Raw genomic sequence first — 19,066 nt, 5'->3', positions numbered from 1 at the left:
CACACACACACACACACACACACACACACACACACACACACACACACACACACACTCTGCATCCCTGCATTGGCTGACAGGATGGATAAGGCTCCCCATCACCTTTTGAGTCAAATCCTTCTGTTGGAGGAGGTGTGTGAAGGGCGCCTTCCATATTTTAGCAGCTGACTAGCTGATGTCCTCACACCTTGCTAGCACTCACTCACTCTCCTGAGCAATCCTGTGATGTCATCATAAGCGTAGGCTCAACTGAACTTGTTTTCTCTGGACCAAATGTTACCAATTCAAATGCTGATTTTTGAAATGCATCCAGGTTGAGGGTGTAGAAGGTTCCCCATCTATGCATCAGCGCGGGAAAGGTAACTTACCTAGTTCTTGCCTTTCCTGGGAATTTAAGTGTCTTTGTAGATTATCTGACAGCAGATTTATGGAGGTTAAACAAAATTGTTTTCCTCAAGCTTGTGTTTAAAGTGATTGTTTCTGAAGATTCTGAGAGTTCGTTCTAGGGTAGCTCATGTTTGGCTAAAAGTTTGGCTCTGTTGCTTAACTGGAGGGACTCCACAGCAGGACAGAGGGACAGAGGGACAGAGGGACAGCAGGACAGCAGGAGAGCGGGACAGCGGCATCCAGATTCCTGATGTTGGAGTTGTCCTTTCTAGTGACGAGGGATTTTTCCATTTTGGTTTCATCTTTGTTGAGACCGGCAAAGGTCACTTACCCCCACCTGAGAGAGAAAGGCAGCGGTCCTAGTTTCTCCTTTTTCCGGGGTGGGGTGGGGGGCCGTGGGAGAAGGGCTGGAGGAACAAGGGAAAACCAAAGTCCGTGGTAGGAGACCCCAGACTCGTGGGTTACCCTGCTGCTGTGTAACAGTCCTGAGTCACCGTGGTTCTGATGTGTTTGTGTTTTAAAACTTGGTGGAGGTGGCGTCCAAGTTGGTGAGTACACGAACTGAGAAGACTGAAAAAGACACAGTGTGTAGGCTGTGGAATGTTCTGGAAAGTCTTCCTAATGGAAACCACCCGGGGAGGTGGGTTCAGGTGCCTCATGGCAGAGGGTGCTAATGGTGAGCCTGCCCCCGGCTAGCTGCTCTGCCGGTGGATGGGAAGCCTTGTCTTGCAACAGATCCTGTGAATTCCATGGAGTCTCCTCAGGTACCCCACTCATTTCTCTTGTGAGTGACTGACACCCCCACCCCCACCCCACACATACCACGTGTTTTGGATAAAACACATCACTGTTCATTGGGCTGTTTGATAGAGATTTCTAGAAGCCAGACTGTACCTGTGGTGGTTTGAATAAGAATGGCCCCCAAAGGTTCATATATTTGGATGCTTAGTCACCAGGGAGTGGCTCTGTTTGAGAAGGATTAGGGGGTGTGGCCTTCCTGGAGAAGGTGTGTCACTGGGGATGGGCTTTGAGGTTTCAAAAGCCCACACCAATCTCTGTCTCTTTCTCTCTGCCTATGGACCAGGATGTAGAGTTCTCAAGCTACTTCTCCAGCACCGTGTCTGCTCTCTTTATGATGACGATGTACTAAACCCCTGAAACTGTAAGCCAGCCCCAGCTAAATGCGTTCTTCCATAAGAGTTGCCTTGGTCATGGTATCTTTTCACAGCGCTAGAATAGTGTCACCACTCTTTTTTAAGTCCCGCCCCCACCCCCCAATTCTGGTAGATTTGGTTTCTCTCAGTTTATATCAAACCAAAAGCAGATAAATGACAGTCTATTGCAAGGATAGTGACATTATAAAAACAAAAAACAAACAAAACCCAAAGACATCAGGGGGCGTAGCATTCAGATGTCCTGATTAGTGATATTTTTAAAAGCCCTAATTATAGACTTAAGGCAGGGGCCTTAGTGAGGCTTTAGGGAGCTGGGGAGACTTGATCTAAGAGCTGAAACAGCTCGTGCGTTTTAAAATTTCTGCATCAATAAAAATAAAGTTGGCAGTCATCAGCGTCCCCGGCTCACATAAATCTTGAACTTTTGACTTAATTACTGTGGGAGAGTTCACAGGGCGGCCTGCTGTGGTTGAGGAGCATTGCTAAGGGATCTGGAGACTGGGGGCTAGCCTTGGCCCGGCCTCTGGCTTTGTGACCTTGATCAAATCACTTAACCTTTCTGGGTGACATTGATCCTGTTAGCCATCAGGCCAGATGGAGGAACACTGTAATATGACTCTCTGTTTTTCCTTTAAAATATGGGGCTGTGCTTGCTTTTGGTTCTGGACAGAGACAAGCTTGTAAACCTTAGATGTCAATACTTGGCCATGTAAGGGTTTTTATGGGGCAGGCCCAGCAGCTTATGTTTTATCATTAAGTTTAAATTGCAGGGTCAAAACCCCCTGTAGTCCTACCATTTGTTGACAAAATCAATACCTGCATAGCACACAGATGCCTGGGAAGAATATTAGAACCTTATCAGAACAGCTTCCTTGGTTTATAGTAAAGCTTTTCCCAGCCATCCATCCTTCTACCCTGTCTGCAACTCAAGCTGTGGCCTATTTTATTCTCTGCCTGCTAGCTGGCAGTCACCAGCAGGTGTACTTTCCAGGACGGACACCTTGAACGTGGAAGCTGGCATCCGTGATGAGGAAGCAACCATTACAGCGGAGGAGGCACGGACCTCCGTGATGGGACAGAATGGCTAAGGATGGCCGTTAGGGTCCTAGGAAGGACTGTGAGTGGAGTCAGGGCCTCTCTTAACTCAGTTGCATTTTAGCAGAGTGAAAATTGACCTAGCACGATCACCCAGAGGTGATAAGTGCTGGCTGGTATAAAGGAGGACGGCTGCTCTCGGCTCTCAGTAGGTCGACTGCATCTTTCTGACGGGATTTTACTTCTTTGTGATGCTGCATCCGACTGTTTGTTTGATTTCCTTATTGTTCATATTTTGTGACGAGCAGGCTGTTTTTCTTTTTGCTGTGATCTCCAGAAGGAGATCTATGAATGTCAGAGCCAAAGGGAAGTCCATTCATTTACTTCACAAATGACGTGGTGTGCTTCACTTTTTTGGCCTTCGGAAGTCTAAATCACAATCCCCTCTTATCAGATCAGTGCCTTTGAGTGTGTGCTGCGTATCTCTAAGGTGATACCAAGGGAGGCAGAGAAGGCAGCTGCTCACGGTCCCGGTTTCAGGCAATCTTGTGTGCTATCTTGCCAATTCTTTTTCAGTAAGTTTGTTGAATAGCCAGTGTGTGGCCATCTGCTAGGTACCAGGATCATCTCTGCATCTGCATGCAGGCTTTGACTCCATTGCAACACTTCCTGCTCTATGTGGAATTGTGGACATGCTCCCAAGCTTTGGTAGGGAAAAGGCTGGTTTGGCTTCTCCAAGATGCTTGGCCCTTGTTTCCCTGATTGTATATTCTACCTCTTTGGTGCCTGGACATTTGTAGGTAGTTACTTTGTGGAAATGGCAGGGAATATTGAGGAGAAGAATCTGCAGAGTCCGGTGTGTTGGACCTGCCATGCCAGCACTAGGGAAGAGGAGGCAGGACCTTGAGTTTGATGCTAGCCTGGGCTACATAACAAGACTGCCTCAAGGGACAGGAGGCTGTTGCAGAAGGGAAGAAACACAGTGTGATGGTTGTATAGGAGTGTTCTTTTTCTAGATTATGAAATTTATATCGGGAAAGGCCATGTTATTGTTACAAATAATAGTTTTATCTCTTCTCCAAGCATCATGTTTATTTTTTTAAAAAAACATGCACACTTGCCATCTTAAAGGAGGCTCAGTTGCAAAGACTGTTGCCCCGAGGTAGCACTCTGCAGAGTGCCGGAGGCCAGAAAATCAGCAGCAATATAGAGCATGGGGACGTCCCTTCCCCGGCACACCGGCACCTTAAACAACTTAGCTCAGTGACCTTTCGGCTCCCCAAGGCTTGTTGTGAAATTCAGTTCCCGCTACAGCCTCATAGTGATTGGATTTCATGGTGCCCCCGCCCACCTTGGGTCTCTGAAGCTGAGGCAAGAAACAGTGTCCAGACTGTGGTGTGTGGTCAGGGCCTGTTTTGTGAAAGCATGTTTTGTAGCGACAGTTTCCCTCCAGGGAAGCAGCTACCTGCTAGAAATCCCAGCCACATTCTCTTATCCTATTCCGTAAGTCATTCCTTGGCTACCAAGACGAAGGCTTGGGTTGCCAGTGTACTGCTGGCACAAGCCAGGGCAGTGCATTGCACGTGGCTGGGGGGGGGGGCAGTCCCCTGCGGTGGTGCAGCCTCATGGATGGCTTAGAGTAGTGAAGAACATTCCTAGTTCCTGAGGCCAACTCCTACTTTTTGACCTCAGAGAAAGAACATGAAAATCATGCGTAATGGTTTGTAAGCACCTATTTGTTGATTTCTTTTATGTTTTTTTTTTTTTAAAAAAAGGACATTCCAGAGCTTAGCCCAGCAGTAATTGATGCTATCTGAAAGAGTGACTGCATTAATATTTAGCTAATTCGTGTGAATAGGCCATTGTGTTTACTTAAACAAATGACATGAGTCCAGACACCTGACAGCATGAGGTATGCTTTCCATTTAGGTCAGATTTGTTAAAGTCTTTGTGTAGGGACAAAGCTCATTATTTATTTTGGGATCTCAATGACTGCTTTCAGTGGCTTTGGATGGATTTTTTTTCTAAGTAGAAGCTTTTTCAAATGAAAGATGATTGTTTCAGGGTATGCCAGGTCCTTGGGGTCTTGTGATAAGTAGGAGTCCAGTGGTTCCCCTGGTGAACTCTCAGAAGAATAGATGTGTTTACAAGTATCCAGTGCCCTAGCTACAAGGTCCTCAAGATGCATATCACAAATGCAACTGGATTGAAAGGAAATAGTGTAGCCTCTTTTCTTCTGGCTTGGCCTCCTCTCCCCTCCTCTCCCCTCCCCTACCCTCCCTTCCCCTCCCTCCTCTCCCCCTCCCTCCCTTCCCCACTTTCCCTCTGCTCCAAATGGGTGAGCAGCTGTGGTTTTGCCATCTTAGTGTCGTGAGGTTGCCACCTACATCCCACCACTTTGCCACTTGGGAATGTATTAGCATGAAGAAGATACAGTGCCCTCTTGATAAGACATCCCAGCCCTGCCTCTCCTAGCAGGTGTCAAAAGCAAGGTCAAGACAGCCAGGGGCAGGGGCGGTTATTCCAGAGAGGGATTGTAACAGGAGAGCCTGGCTGTGCAGGTTGATCCTCTCCCAGCAGGTGCCAGAGGGGAGACTGCCAAATTCACTCCTTGGCTGGGACCATTTTGCCTCTGGTTTGTGGAGTGAGCGGGCCGCTCCTATTGCCCCTCACCATGGGGAAAGTATAATTGTTGCCCGGAAGTTCTGGACAACACTGAAGTTTGACGTGTTCTCCCTAACGGACTGTTTCAGATCTAGTGTTCAGTGTCTAGAAGGCATGCTCGAAGACATGGCTTCTCGGTGAAGCTGGTCAGTGTTAACAAGGAGACTGGGGCTGGGAATTGGGACTTGGGCATCAGGCTGATCTTGGTTAAATCTCAGTTGCGAGACTTTTAGTGCTGTGACTATTTGCAGGTAAGGTCTCAGTGCCTCAGTTTCCTTGACCTGCAACAGGGACGGTAACGGCTCCCCACTGAGTTGTGAGGATTCACATGCTAGGCATGTACACGCTCTTAGAACAATGCTTGGCAAACAAATACTGGGTCACGAGTAGGCTCGAGCCATTAGTACTGGCATAAAGAATTGATAGCAGCATTCTGGATTGATGGTGCGGCACCTGTTTATAAAACGTACTTTACTTGTTACTTGGTCATTGAAAGATCTACCTCTTTTTCTGAGCTTAAAAAAAAAAATCACTTGTACCTGTGACTGTGAGGGCCATTTAGGAGCCATGACTTATTCAGCATTTGATTAGTCACCTCCTGTTAAGCTTAGCCATGGCATGGGGATTTTAGTGTTCATAAGCACCACTGGAAAGGAAAAAAAAAGATCTCTTTCATTTAAAAAAATTAAGCTATACTTAGCAATACAGCATTTTGATTTATCGAATAAGGTGCTAGGAAATTAATGATAGCTCCCAGGATCATTTTATCATGCTAAGATAATTTATGCTATTGATCACCATTTACAAGATTGCTCGGGGCTGGCTAGAGTGTTAGATCAGTGGGTAAAGGACTTGCTCTGTAAAGTATGAGGACCTGAGTCTGAGTTAGAGCCCCACAACCCATGTTAGAAAAAGCCTGGCATGATGGCACATGCTTGTAATCCCAATCCTAGGGAAATAGAGACACACAGATCCCTGGGGTCTCAGTGGCAGGCCAGCCTAACTTGCTGGTTAGGTTCCAGGCCACTGAGAGACTTTGTCTCAAAAAAACAAGTCACTTAGCTTTTAGCACTTGAGGAATGTCACCTGAGGTTGACCTCTGGCCTCACACACATGCACATGTGCCCGTACACACATGAACACCCTTTATACTCATGCCCACACAGAAAGAAAGTTCTGATGGGCAAGTTTATGTGGTCCCTGAGGACAGTTTATTTTTACAGTGTGTATATATGACCATTTAATAGGCGTGGTGATCTAAAATGATGTGTTTTTGGAGGACTGAGCCCTTGCTATTACATGGGCTGTTTCTGTGAATATAAAGTAGCATTTTAAAGCATGATTTGACATGAAATTACTTTTTGGCACCGGACAGGAACAAGAGAGAAGGTGCTTCAGATGCTTTTTTCCCCCCTGTTAATAGTCATAACCCAATAAGCAGCCCCTCTGGGGACCTTCTGCTAGGCCAGCTGGACCAGACTTTTGAAAATAGTTTCCTAACATAAATATTATTCAAAGAGTCAAAGGAAATCAGGTCCTTTCTTGTACCACAAAGCAGCCTTACCTTCTGGGGTTGGTGAGGCTGTCCCTTCACCTACCGCCTGTCATTTGTCTTCCGATTCAGGAGCACCCTACTGGACCAACACAGAGAAGATGGAGAAGCGGCTGCATGCTGTCCCTGCCGCCAACACCGTGAAGTTCCGCTGTCCCGCTGGGGGGAATCCAACGCCCACAATGAGGTGGCTGAAAAACGGGAAGGAGTTCAAGCAGGAGCACCGCATCGGAGGCTATAAGGTAGGACCAAGCTTCGAAAGCCCTGTACTTCTGAAATGTTTATTTTTCAAAGTCCTCTGAAGTTGGCAGGGCCAGAAGGAATGGGCATTTTTAAAAACGACGTAATTATTGTAATCGGTCACGTCACCGTTTGATACGTTTAAAAGATCACCCTGGACGCCCCCGTAATTTTAAAGTTAGTCCCCGTTTGCATTCTTCTTTACATGAGGAAAGTTTAATAACCAGGGGGTCGAAAGTTGAGGGTCTGTTTTCTATATGCTTTATGGTCTGTAAAACTGGAACTGGCGCAGCTGCCCTGTGAGGGTGGGGTTGTATTAAGAGCGAATAGCTTGGGTTAGAGGAGGGAGTGTGAACTGGTATGTGTTAATAGGGGGGAGACGCTGGACAATGACAGAAGCAGCCCCCCCCCCTTCTCCATCACCAGAGATGCTCAATGGCCCATCAGAGAATGACCTAAAATTTTTAGTCTCATCAGGCACTGGGGAGTTGGGCAACAGGATCTCTGTGACATCCCTGAGAGGACTTTTTGGGATGCTAAGTATAGTTCTGCTCATCCATTCAGCATCATTGATTGAGTGTCCTTACATAGGACACTGTCTAGGCACTGGGAAAGCTAAAGCGAGCATGGCTGGACACGGCCTCCAGTCGGAGCAGCCCTGGTTTGGCAGGAAGACCAACTTAAGAGCTGGCGTTTGGAGGCTGCTGATAAAGACGAGGTCTCAAGTGCCTGTTGCATCGGGTGGGCATGAAAGGAAATGTGGTATTAGTACAACTGGAGAAGAGGGAGAAAGGAGCACCAGGCAGCCAGATGTGGTAGCACATGCCTTTAATCAGGACTCAGGAGGCAGAGGCAGGCAGATCACTTTAAGTTCAAAGCTAGCCTGCTCTACACAGTGAGCTCTAGGATAGCCAGGCCTACATACAACCACCACCACCAAAAAAAGAAGCAAAAAAGAGGAACAGAGAAAGGTTTGAGGATTAGTTGGAAAGATATTTTTTTTTTTCTTTGAAAGAGAGGGATGGAATTTTCAAATTACTCAGCATGGATAGAATTTTAAGAATTTTGGGTGGGAAGAGGATTTAAGGAAACCTTATTATGAAAGCCTGCTGTGCATTTGGAAGAAGAGGTGAGGGTGTATCGGTTATCAGTTGCTGTGTAACAAGGTGCTCCAGGTTGTGGCTTTCCAGTCTTACTGCAAATCCGAGTGCAGCCTGGTGTGGGGTCTTTTCTCTTGGCCTCTCCAGGACTGTGCAAGGTTTTAGTTAAGGCTGGGTTTTCCCTCAAAGGCTACACCAGGGAAGGAAGTGTTCAGTTGCCATTAGCAGTCACTGTCTTGCTCCTTGCCACATGGGCCAACACGAAGCAAGTGACAACATGAGAGAGTGGTCATCTTCAGGGTAAGCAGACGAAGGAGCCAGAGTGGAAGGACCAAGATGTCAGCCTTCTGTCACCTCCTCATGGAAGCAATGGCCCAGCCCTTTTGCTCTTCCCTTTTATTAAATGGGTCCCCAGGGAGGAGATGAGGCAGGGGCATGAGTGCCAAGAGTGCGGGTATCACTAAGACCCATCTAAGAAACTTCCAGCATGGGTAGAGAGAAGGCGCCAATGCCCAGTTCTTAAAAGGAGGCGTTCGTGGAGGCAGCATTGGAAGGTGTGTGGAAGAACAGACTGGTCTCTCCCTGTGTGTAGCCTGGTACTATGGTACCCAGCCCCCATGCCACCCTGCAGAGCGTATGTGGGCTTCCTTCCCATCGTCAGAGAGCTGAGGCCAGCAGGGCAGGCTTTCATCCTCAAAGGCTTATTTGCTTTGGTAAAAATGTTTGCCCTTTGGTAGGTCTGCTGGACCTCAGACGTGGAAACTCTTCATTCATCAACCGTGACTTCTACTTGTTAGTAGAAACGGGAGTCGTGAGGTTGATTTGTCCTTTCCTTCTTAGTTTAGACCCTAAAATCAATAAATAAAGATAACAAATAGAAAAAAGTTTTATAAGTCATTGCTGCTTAGAAAAGGAGGGTCACCGGGAGCTGGGGAGATGGCTCCACAGTTAAGAGCTCTGGCTGCTCTTCTAGAGGATCCAGGTTCAATTCCCAGCACCCACAGGACAGCTCACAACTGTTTGTAACTTCAGTTCTAAGGGATCACATACCTTCAAACCAATCCACATTAAATAAATTATTAAAAAAAAAAGGGGGGGGGAGGGTCTCATCACTTAAACTCTGCCCCCCCCCCATTGGCTTACTGTCCTGGCTTGCGGAAACTCATACAATTGAGGCGGTTTGGACTATTTAAATGCAGTTTTACTGTAAGAATGGTGGTCAGAGTCCTAATTCTCCTCAGAAAAACAGCCTCTAAGCAAGTACAAAGCGAGCCCGTGAGTCTCCAGAGACTCTTGGTCTTAAAATAAATGGGCTGTACATCATTATTATGGATAAGGAACACTTTGCAAATGTGAATGAGTGATTACGATTATGGAGCTGTTAGGCGCAGGGGCTTAATGAGGGGACGCCCTTGATTTTTAACAGGTGCAGGTAATTTTAATTACCCGTGACAGCATCGCGCTGAATAAGAACACCCAGGAGGACCCTGAAGAGTGGCTGTAGCCTGTGGACCGTTCTTTTTTTTTTTTTTAATGTTTTATCTAAATTGTTTTATGTGTATGGGTATTGCCCATACGTATATTTGTGCACACAAGCCTGCCTGGTGCCCTCAGTTCAGAAGAAGGCATCAGGTCCTTGGAACTGGAATCGCAGCTGTGAGCTGCCTTATGGGTGCTGGGTCCTCTGCAAGAGCAGCAAGTGCTCTTAACCCCTGGGCCATCTCTCCAGCCCTCCCACCCCACCCTGAGGGTTTTCGTTAATTAGTGTTTGAGCTGTTTCTCTGGAGGCAAAGAGAAAGGAATTTGAGTGACTAGAGACTAATCTCTAAATCCAAAGAGATGTTAAAAAATTTTTTTGATGTTAAAAATTTTTTTTTTCCGAGGGCTGGGGTCAGTTGGTAAAATGTTTACAAGCCTGAGGACCCAAGTTCGATACCTGAACCCGTGACAAAGGCCAGCTATGCTAGTGTGTGCCTGTGCGCTCCCAGGGCTGGCGTTCACTGGCCGGCAGCTCCCCTTGTCCATTCAGTGAGCCTCGGGTTTGGTGGGAGGTCTTGTCTCAAAAGAATAAGGTGGGGAGGGGGAGCCCCAGATTTGACCTGGCAAATGTGGCATCCGTACACATCTGTACCTTAACATATACTTATGCATGCCGCCCCCGCAAAAGATGAAGGAAAGGGGGTGAAAAGGAGAAAGAGAAAGCCGGCCTTTGGAATGTGTGGTCCTGCCACCATTGCTCTCCTGATCTCTCTGGTGCACGCAGGAGGAGGCTGTGGCCTGGTGGCCCCTGAGGTGACCTGTCCAATGTAAATGATGGTGCAATAGAGATTTTCACAACAGGGCAATTAAGGTTGACACCCATAGGATGTTTATTTGGTGACACTGGGAATTTAGAAATTCTGTGGAGCCCCAGGGGCTTCTGGGACTGAGGAAAGTCACAGCTTTCAGCTTGGCAAACATGGTTCCCTAAAGCATAATTCTTGCTGAAAACAAGCTAAACCCGTCCAGGTTCCTGGCTCGAAGCATGGGAGGTCCCTTCTCCTGGGGCTGGTCCCCTTCCTGGTGTATCTGCCTGCCTGATACCTGTCTACTTGAGACTTCACCTGGGCCTTCACGGGACAGTGCTGGGTGTCTTGGTCCCTGCGTGGGCATCTTTTTTTGTTTTTGTTTTTGTTTTTTTTTTTTTTCATTGCTATGTGGACTTCTAAACAAATGCACCTACCAGCACTTGCCCTGAGGTGCTGTGTGGAAACAAGCTGTAGCTCTGCATCCCTCAGAACTGAAAGGAGAGACCTACTTAAAAACAAAAAAAAGCTTGCTTATTAGTATATGTGTGTATAGGTGTATCATGTGGAGGTCAGAGGACAACCTGTGGGAGGGAGCTGGTTCTTTTCTTCCACCAGATGGGTCCTAGGGAATCACACTTAAGCCGCCAGTCTTGGAGGGGATGGTCTTTACCCACTGAGTCCTGTCATCATTCAAGAGATACTTAATTGAAGAGACCTACCTAACTCAAACCCCACAGAGAGGGCCTGCCGCGTCCCAACCCCTGACTCCTCTGATTCCTGCCTGTTTGCCTCTTAATGAAGCAAGGTGTCAAGTTTTCCACAGTGTGTTTTTCCAGAAAGCCAGAGACCTGGATGTTTCCGTAAAGGAACATTGGTTATTTGCGAAACTTTTCTTGTTTCTTCATAAACCTGTCATTCTGGAGCCCACCTCGGCTTTGATGGCCAGGCCAGGCCTGCACACCCTTCTGACTTGTTTATGGCTTCGTGGCCCTTGGCCACCACACCCCAGCATGCTTTGGAATGACTTGTGCATGGGGCCATCCTAGGGAGAAGGAAAAACACAAAATCACTTGAAATCAGGGAATTGAAAAAATGGGACCAGAACTTGGGCTGGAGGGATGGTTTGGTGGCTAAGACCATGGACTGCTTTCCCAGAGAATCTGGGTTCAGTTCCGGGCACCCAAAGATCTAGTGTGTCTCTGGCCTCTGAGGGCACCAGCACTTTCATACACATATCTTTCCCACATAATACACATTGATTAAAATAAAAATTTATTAAGTATTTTTAAAAAGAGGAGGCAGGTGGATCTCTGTGAGTTCGAGGCCAGCCTGGTCTACAGAGCGAGTTCCAGGACAGCCAAGGACAGCTTAGGCTACACAGAGAAACCCTGTCTGGAAGGGAGAAACAAAAAACAACCCCCACCCCCCAAAAAAGGACCAAGACTAATTTCAGTGTAGCAATATTTGGCATCCTGCATTTAGTATTACCGTTTAATTAGAGACATACTGGATAACTGAGACAGACTGGCCTCCAACTTACTGTGTAACCCAGGCTGCCGCTGAACTCAGTCTTCCTGCCTCTACCGCCTAGTGCTAGGTACTAGCCATGCACCACCGCATGCATCCGTATTTTTTAGTATGTCAGAGAGGCGGAGGGGAGGGCAATTGGTACCGAAGTTAAGCTTGACCAGAAGCATGGTTCGTGTTTTTTTCTTCTCTCTCTCTCTCTCTCTCTCTCTCTCTCTCTCTCTCTCTCTCTCTCTCTCTCTCTCTCTCTCTGTATTCTTCCAACTCTGCCACCTCTCTGGATTATGAGACTTAAAAAAATACCCACCAGAAATTGTCCTAGAATACCTATAATAACCATATATTGCTTATCCATTTTTATTATCTCCAAAACTTTTTTGTTACTCTAAATAAAGTCTCTGCACCCATTAAGAAATTACCCCTCCCCCAGTACTTGAGATCCTCAAGTCTATTTTTTTTGTCTATGAATTTGCCTATTCTCAGGACCTCATGTAAATGGAATCACAGGGTGTTCGCCTTTTATGCCCAGCTTATTTTACATCATATAATGTATTCAGGATTCATCTGTGTTATTGTCTGAGTCAAAACGCATTTCATGTTTATGGTTGATTCCTATGGCATCAAATGGATGTACCTACCACCTTTTGTGATCGTTTCTGTGCATCTGAGTCCTTGCTTTCAGTTCTCTGGGGTGGATACCTAGTGGACTCGCTGGACAGTTCTTTGTTCAGGTTTTGAAGGTCGGCATTGTTAAAGAGCTGAGATCGCAAGGTGTGAGATGCCCGCTGCCGATGCCCCGTTGCTCAGGCAACAGGCTGTTGAGTTGGGCACCCTGGCATTTTGCAGTGTAAGTCCCACTTGCTCTGCAGAGATTCGGGGGTTGTTGACTGGGCAGAGTGAAGAGATTCTGTTTCCACTAGCGGCGGTACAGAACTGATGGTGCCGCCCTGCTCTCTGGACAGGCCCCCTGCAAAGCAAACTGCTACCCATCAATGCTGGTTTAAGCATTAACGAGTGTTTGCCTTCATTTCCGGGTGATGACCAGCAGCCCCGAGTGCCAGTCCCGCCACATGTGTGAGCCCCGCGCACAATTCCATCCAGAAGGAATGGCTTGACATCCCTAAGAGCCTTCTGGAAACGGGGCTTGAGATGGAATAGTCAGATTCCAAACATCTTAACAACAGCGGGTGTGTTTGTAGACGGCCTTTCTGAAGCCCAGGCTTCAGCGATTGCTATTTTCTGGGAAGTCACAGGGGCATCTGTTGTCACATGGACACTTCCTCCGAGCTGGCTCAGGGTACAGCTTCTGGATGTTTATTCCACTTGGTAGTGCACACCTGGGTATTTGGAAATCATTGAATATTTTGTTGTTTTGCAATGAGGAAGCCAAACATCCAGGTGACAGCTGGGGCCTTTGACCCTCGACTCTCAGGTGAGATGTTTGATTCTGCATTGATGTTAAGTCTTCACGCCCTGTGTCACCCGGGCATAGCTGAAGCCTTCACAGGCACTTAGAGAGGTTTGAGACAGCCGGAGAGTCTGGGAAAATGAAACAAACCAAACCAACTGTCTGGACCACCTTCTCTCTTCACACTGGTGGGGTGTGGACCATTTGTGGAGTCTGTTTTTCGTGCTCCACGTTAACTGCTCAGGGGCTTAGCGTCAGTCTGCTTTGTTTCAATACTGAAATGTTATTTCAAGAAAGACCTTGGTGAACATAGTTTTGGAGCTCTGCTCACCAGTTCTGTTTCTTGGCAGCGGGAAAATGAGGATGAATTCCACACAAATTTGGCTGTGGGCAGGAATGAAAACAAAGTTCCAGGAATATGCTGCCTGATGCAGGGCTCCTCCTGTCCCTGGCCTTTTGTCCTTGGTCAGCTAGAGAGATCCAGATGGGGACATTCTCCAGAGCAGGATCTAGGACCCAGCAGACGGCTGAGGAGCCCTGCTCTTTCAGTTCGTGTGTCTGTGTGCTTCTGTGTGCACACACGTGTTTGGAGGCTGGAGGTGGCCATCAAGTGTCTTCCTTAGTCACTTTCTATTGTACTGGGTGAGACAAGGTCTCTTACTGAACCTTGAACTTGCTGATTGGCTAGACTGGTTATTTTGTGCAGACAAGATACCCAGACGTAACATTTACAGGGTTAAACAACAACAACAACAAAAATGTCATTAATTTTAATGGGTGCCACCAAATTATTCCTCGGACTGGTTTCTCTGGCTTTATGTTGCAGTTTTCCATTTGTCTCTGTATTCCCTTATATTCACTCACCAAGTTCGAAAGTGACACTGATCTTCCTAATTTTTGTTAATCAGCTGGTGAACAAGTGTCTCATTATTGTTTTAATTTGCATTCCCTTGATTGCTAATGAGGTTGAACAGCTTTTCAGATTTTTTGTTTGGGGGGGCGATATTTATATTCCCTGTTCTCTGAAAGCAAAAATAATGTATATGCATTTGACCCAAATGACAAAATAATTGTGGCCCTGCAAATCTGAGACACTGAGAAGAGCACACTGAAGGGCGAGGTGCCGTTCACATGCTCGCTGCAAGGGTACCCTCCTCAGGTCACGTAGACGCTTGGTGTGCAAACACTGATTTAATACGTTTCCGAACTCGGTGTCTCATTTCTTGCAGAATTGCTGTTGGGGTTGTTTGGCTCGCCGTTACTCTCACTAATTAAGAGGAGGCTTTCCTCTACAACAGAAGCATCTACCTCCCACTGTTGGAGGTTTCTAAGAGCATCTGTTTGAAAAAACGCCACAGCTTTAAAATTTGGGTTTGATGGTGTGTCAAAGAATTTAGTTGGGAGCAGTGGTGTCAGAAAGAAAATATGAACAGCACTTCATGTGGGGGATATTGATTGAGTAATAAGGTTCTAGGAGGGTGGAGATACCTACTTTGGTCTATGTGCTTCTTACTGTAATAGCATATAATAGCATGCTAACTTATTGATATTTGTAGTGTGTCTCCAAGAAATGAATATTCAGGGCTCTTTCTTAGAATGCCAAAGACCCAAGGAAACACCTAGCAGACCATGTGCTTTGCAAGAGAGGTGGAGTGGTGGTCGTGGTATCCAGAAAGGCAGCTGCCAGGCTGTGCTGCCCCAAGCCAAGATCTGATGTCTTGGACAGCCAACGTCACCTCCCTTAACAGTTCAGGGGCAAATCCATTTGGAATATGCCATGTGCCAGAGTCTGAATCCAGGCACAAGAAAGACATTGACAGTTTGGATGGGGTCCAGAGTGAGACGCTGCCATGATTAAAGGCTTACAGGCATGACATTTGAGCGGGGGCTCAAAGAACTGAATATTTACAGCAGGGCTCAAGGCTGGATTATGAGGCTTGGTGACTCTGGAGCCTGTGGCTTCATCCCCAAATTACCCTCCGTGTGGCTGGCAAGGAGAGAGCCGTTTCTGATATTCCTGAGATCCTGGGATGCAGAGGGTCTGCCTTGAGTTCTGCAAGAGAGCTTGTTACTTCCTCCCCATCTTCCAGAGTGCCAGCTTCAGGTAGCACCCTGGGACGGGAATTAGATCGCTTCCTGGAATTAGACCGTGGAGTTTGGCATGTTGTTTCCCCCAGCAGGATACTGATACTGTCTGGGGTAGGGAACTTTTACTTTTACCTGCGAGGAAGGCATCTTTCTTTCTCTCAGGCTGTCTTGCAGGTCCTGCAAGGAGACCTATGTGAGTCTTTTGAAGAGCACAGACTTTCTCTGTTATCAGCCTGAAGCCCTCAGATTCGTTCCCTCTCCCCACCTATCTCGCGTGTGAGTTGGTTTTCCTTTGCCACCTTCCGGTGCTGGACTCTGAGGCAACTCCACAGCTGTGCAAGGGTTGGAGTCAGTGGCATCTAAGCAAGGTGATGCTTGGCCTCCTTCCCAACCCTTTGCTTGTGCTGTTAAAAGGGATCCAGCCCCTTCCTTACCTCAGTGGCACCATGTGACACCCTGGTGGGAACGATGACCTTGGTGTTGAGCTCAGCAGCAGTAACCCCCCCCCTGCAGTAACAGTCACGGCATATGCTTACCCCTATTCGCAGGTGCATCATGGGACGACTGCCCTGCCCTCTCTTCTTAGAAGGGAGTGGCTGTGAGGTGACTGTGACTCTCCTTACTCTCTAGTTTAGGTTCTCATAAGATGAGAACATTAGAACCTAGTGTGAGCTGGCAGGCTGTGGGTGGGACTCACAATAGGCCCATTTTATATGCACTTCTTATCTTTGGAAAGTCTCAAGGCACTTACAAACAGATAAGTCATTTGGAGTCCTTGCTCCCATGCCTGGAATTCTGGGAATTCGTCTCCCAGCAGGAAGGGAGAAGGGCAGACCCATGGTCCCAGTTGAAACTTCTTGAAACTTCCACAGATCTGGGGTCCCAGAGAAAGAAACAAGAAGCTCTCGGAACAAGAATAGATCTGACCCAAGGGTTTCTTGGGGTCTTAAAGTTAGTTAAGGCAGAAAGTGTGATCATACAGCTGGTGATCAGCAGTGTTGGCTCCAGGTGGTTCCATGGTGCTCTGGGGACTGCAGGCTCCCATTGGGAGGGTGGCCTTAGTAGTTTGCCTGCCAGTCAGATATGACATTGTGTGGATCAGTGATTTGGACCTCTTGGCCATGTGGGTTCTCCTAATGGAACCTCAAATCCAAGACGGGGAGCACACCTTTGTGTCCTCCTGGATAGCCCTGTGTGTTCAGAGTATGCCACTACCTGCCCGCCAGGCTGTTCTAGGGAAACCTCTCTTATCATTCATCACCATTCTGAATATTAATTGTGAGGGCAGGTTACAATTCCTCCACATCTTCTACTTCCACCCACTTCCCCTGGAATTGAACCCAGGCCATGTGGGTGCTGAGCAGGCTATGTCCACTCTTAGCCCCAGCCAACTTCATTTTAAGTCAAGAAAGCACACCACAGGTATCTGGTGCTAGATTTGTTATAAATAATCACCTTTCCTTTGGCTTTTTCAGGTACGAAACCAGCACTGGAGCCTTATCATGGAGAGCGTGGTCCCATCGGACAAAGGCAATTACACCTGCCTCGTGGAGAATGAGTACGGGTCTATCAACCACACATACCACCTGGATGTTGTCGGTGAGTTGGCCTCTTGGGCAGCAGTACACCGCCAATCTATCCTAGCTTGACTCAATTAAAATGACACAGTGAGGGTATTTTCTCCTCACTCTTAGGGAGAATCAGTTTGTCTCTTTTTTGTATCCATGAGATATCATCTGAGAAGGTTGTGTCTGTCATATGACTGTGTTCTATCTCCTGGGTAGCCAGGTTTTATGGGCTTCAGGGGAATCTTCTTGGTTCCGAAGCATTATCTTTCATTAGTATAAAAGTATAAAATAATCAGTATAAAACATCTCATTCTGGAAACTAAGATTACTTTGAGTAATCTTAGTGTATGCAGGGAAACTTTTAATTATGTATATAAGTGTGTGTCTGTGTGTGGCTATGTGCAATTGAGTGTAGGTGCCTGTAGAGTCCAGAAGAGGGCATTGGATCTCCTGGAGCTGGAGCCATAGACAATTGTGTACCACCCAGTGTGGATGCTGAGGATGGAACCCAGGTCCTCTGCAAGAGCAGTATGTGCTATTAACTGCTGAGCCGCCTTTCCACCCCTGGAAAATTTTGATTTTTAATAGAGAGGCAACATTGTTTAAAGAAGGACAACTTACCACATTGACTGAAGAGTAAAGAAAAAGTTAATATAATGATTGAGCCTGTGCCTGGCTGGAAGAAAAAAGCCAATGTCAGAGATGGTCATTAGGTAGTTCAATATCTATTCCTGGAAGACATTTCTCTGAGTAAAGGGAACTCACAAATATGTTTTTGTCATAGATAAGTAGATCATTTTTGTTACCCATCTTAAGGTTACACATCCTGTAGTTCCCAAAAGGAACGTTTCCTCCCAAGTTTTACTGGTTATCATGAGTTTTTGTGACTAATGAAGAGATTTGATTGGTTGCTACATTAGTTACTTTTCTTGTTGTTGCACAGAACACTCAACGAAAGTGACCCATGGAAGGAGCCTTTCGTTTGGGCTCACAGCTTGAGTCTGTCATGGTGGCAATGGCGTGGAGTCAGGAACAAGGCCCCTCGCTCCTCTTTTTTTGCAGTCCATGAAGTGGGGTGCCCACTTGTAGGGTGGCTCTTCCCACCTTTATTAACTTAATCTAGAAACTCCTGCATAGACTTGCCCAGAGGTTTGTCTCCTAGGCAATTCCAAGTCCTGTCAACTCTGAGTCGGTAGTCTGTGTTTGCGCACAGACCCCGACAGGAGTCTGCGGCCAGGCCTCTCTGTGCTGTGAGGATGGTGGGTTCAGAGCCCTTCCCTATAGAAGCTGTCTGTGCTCTGAATTGACTTCACTCCTTTCCTCTCCCTGGTCATTTCTTTGGGTTTCTCTTCCGTGTGCAGACCGTTGCCTGAGGTCTCAACTCAAGAGTTCCCAAGAACCGGGTTTGATTTCTCACGGCCTTTGGTGACTCCACAAATGTGGCTACCCACTTTACTCTGTAAACATGGACTCTCCTACATCATTTCCTATGCAAGGACCTGGATATTATCTTACTTATGAGTATTTCTGTCCTTTTATAAAATGTAAACTATTTAAAGGAAGATTCTGCAAATTCTTGAGCTGCCCGAGAACCATTAAAAACCTTCCTCAATGTGGGATTAACCAAATTGCATAGTTTTGCTTAGTTGAAGATTTAGGTTAACTAAAAGTTAAACAGAAAGTCATATTGTTTTTTTGTTTTTTTTTTTTTTGGTCTGGTTAAGTGAGGTTACAGTCACAAAAACTCTGCCTTACCAAGCATAGTTCATACAATCTTTAACTTCCATTTGAGTGTAAGCATTTAAGTGACAAGAGTATTTTGAGTTATTTAGAAGGCTTCATGTGAAATTTGATAGGCCATTGTGTAATACTTACCCACTAACTATCCATAAAAGAGTGTCAGAGCCTTCTTTTATGTCTTTATTTTTATTTACTTCTATGTTTTTTGAGATGGTCTCATGTAGTCCAGGCTAGCCTTGAACTTGCTGTGTAGTTGAGGATGAACTTGAACTCTTCTGTTCCTCCTGTCTCCAC

The 19,066-nt window shown here is 46.6% G+C and overlaps 1 protein-coding gene across 15 annotated transcripts in view; it reads left to right on the top strand.

Moving 5' to 3' along the window:
- Positions 1-19,066, top strand: part of Fgfr2 (fibroblast growth factor receptor 2) — a 108,857-nt gene that overhangs the window by 30,963 nt on the left and 58,828 nt on the right. For all 15 annotated transcript variants that reach the window (XM_015995892.3, XM_076553664.1, XM_076553653.1 and 12 more), the window contains 2 exons: positions 6,886-7,055; positions 16,940-17,063. In XM_015995892.3, the coding sequence (XP_015851378.1) occupies positions 6,886-7,055; positions 16,940-17,063 (294 nt within the window). The remainder of the gene's footprint in view (positions 1-6,885; positions 7,056-16,939; positions 17,064-19,066) is intronic.

The sequence above is a fragment of the Peromyscus maniculatus genome, chromosome 1 (genome assembly GCF_049852395.1).
Source record: "Peromyscus maniculatus bairdii isolate BWxNUB_F1_BW_parent chromosome 1, HU_Pman_BW_mat_3.1, whole genome shotgun sequence".
NCBI classification, from domain to species: Eukaryota; Metazoa; Chordata; class Mammalia; order Rodentia; family Cricetidae; genus Peromyscus; species Peromyscus maniculatus.
This window is presented reverse-complemented; position numbering and strand designations above follow the sequence as displayed.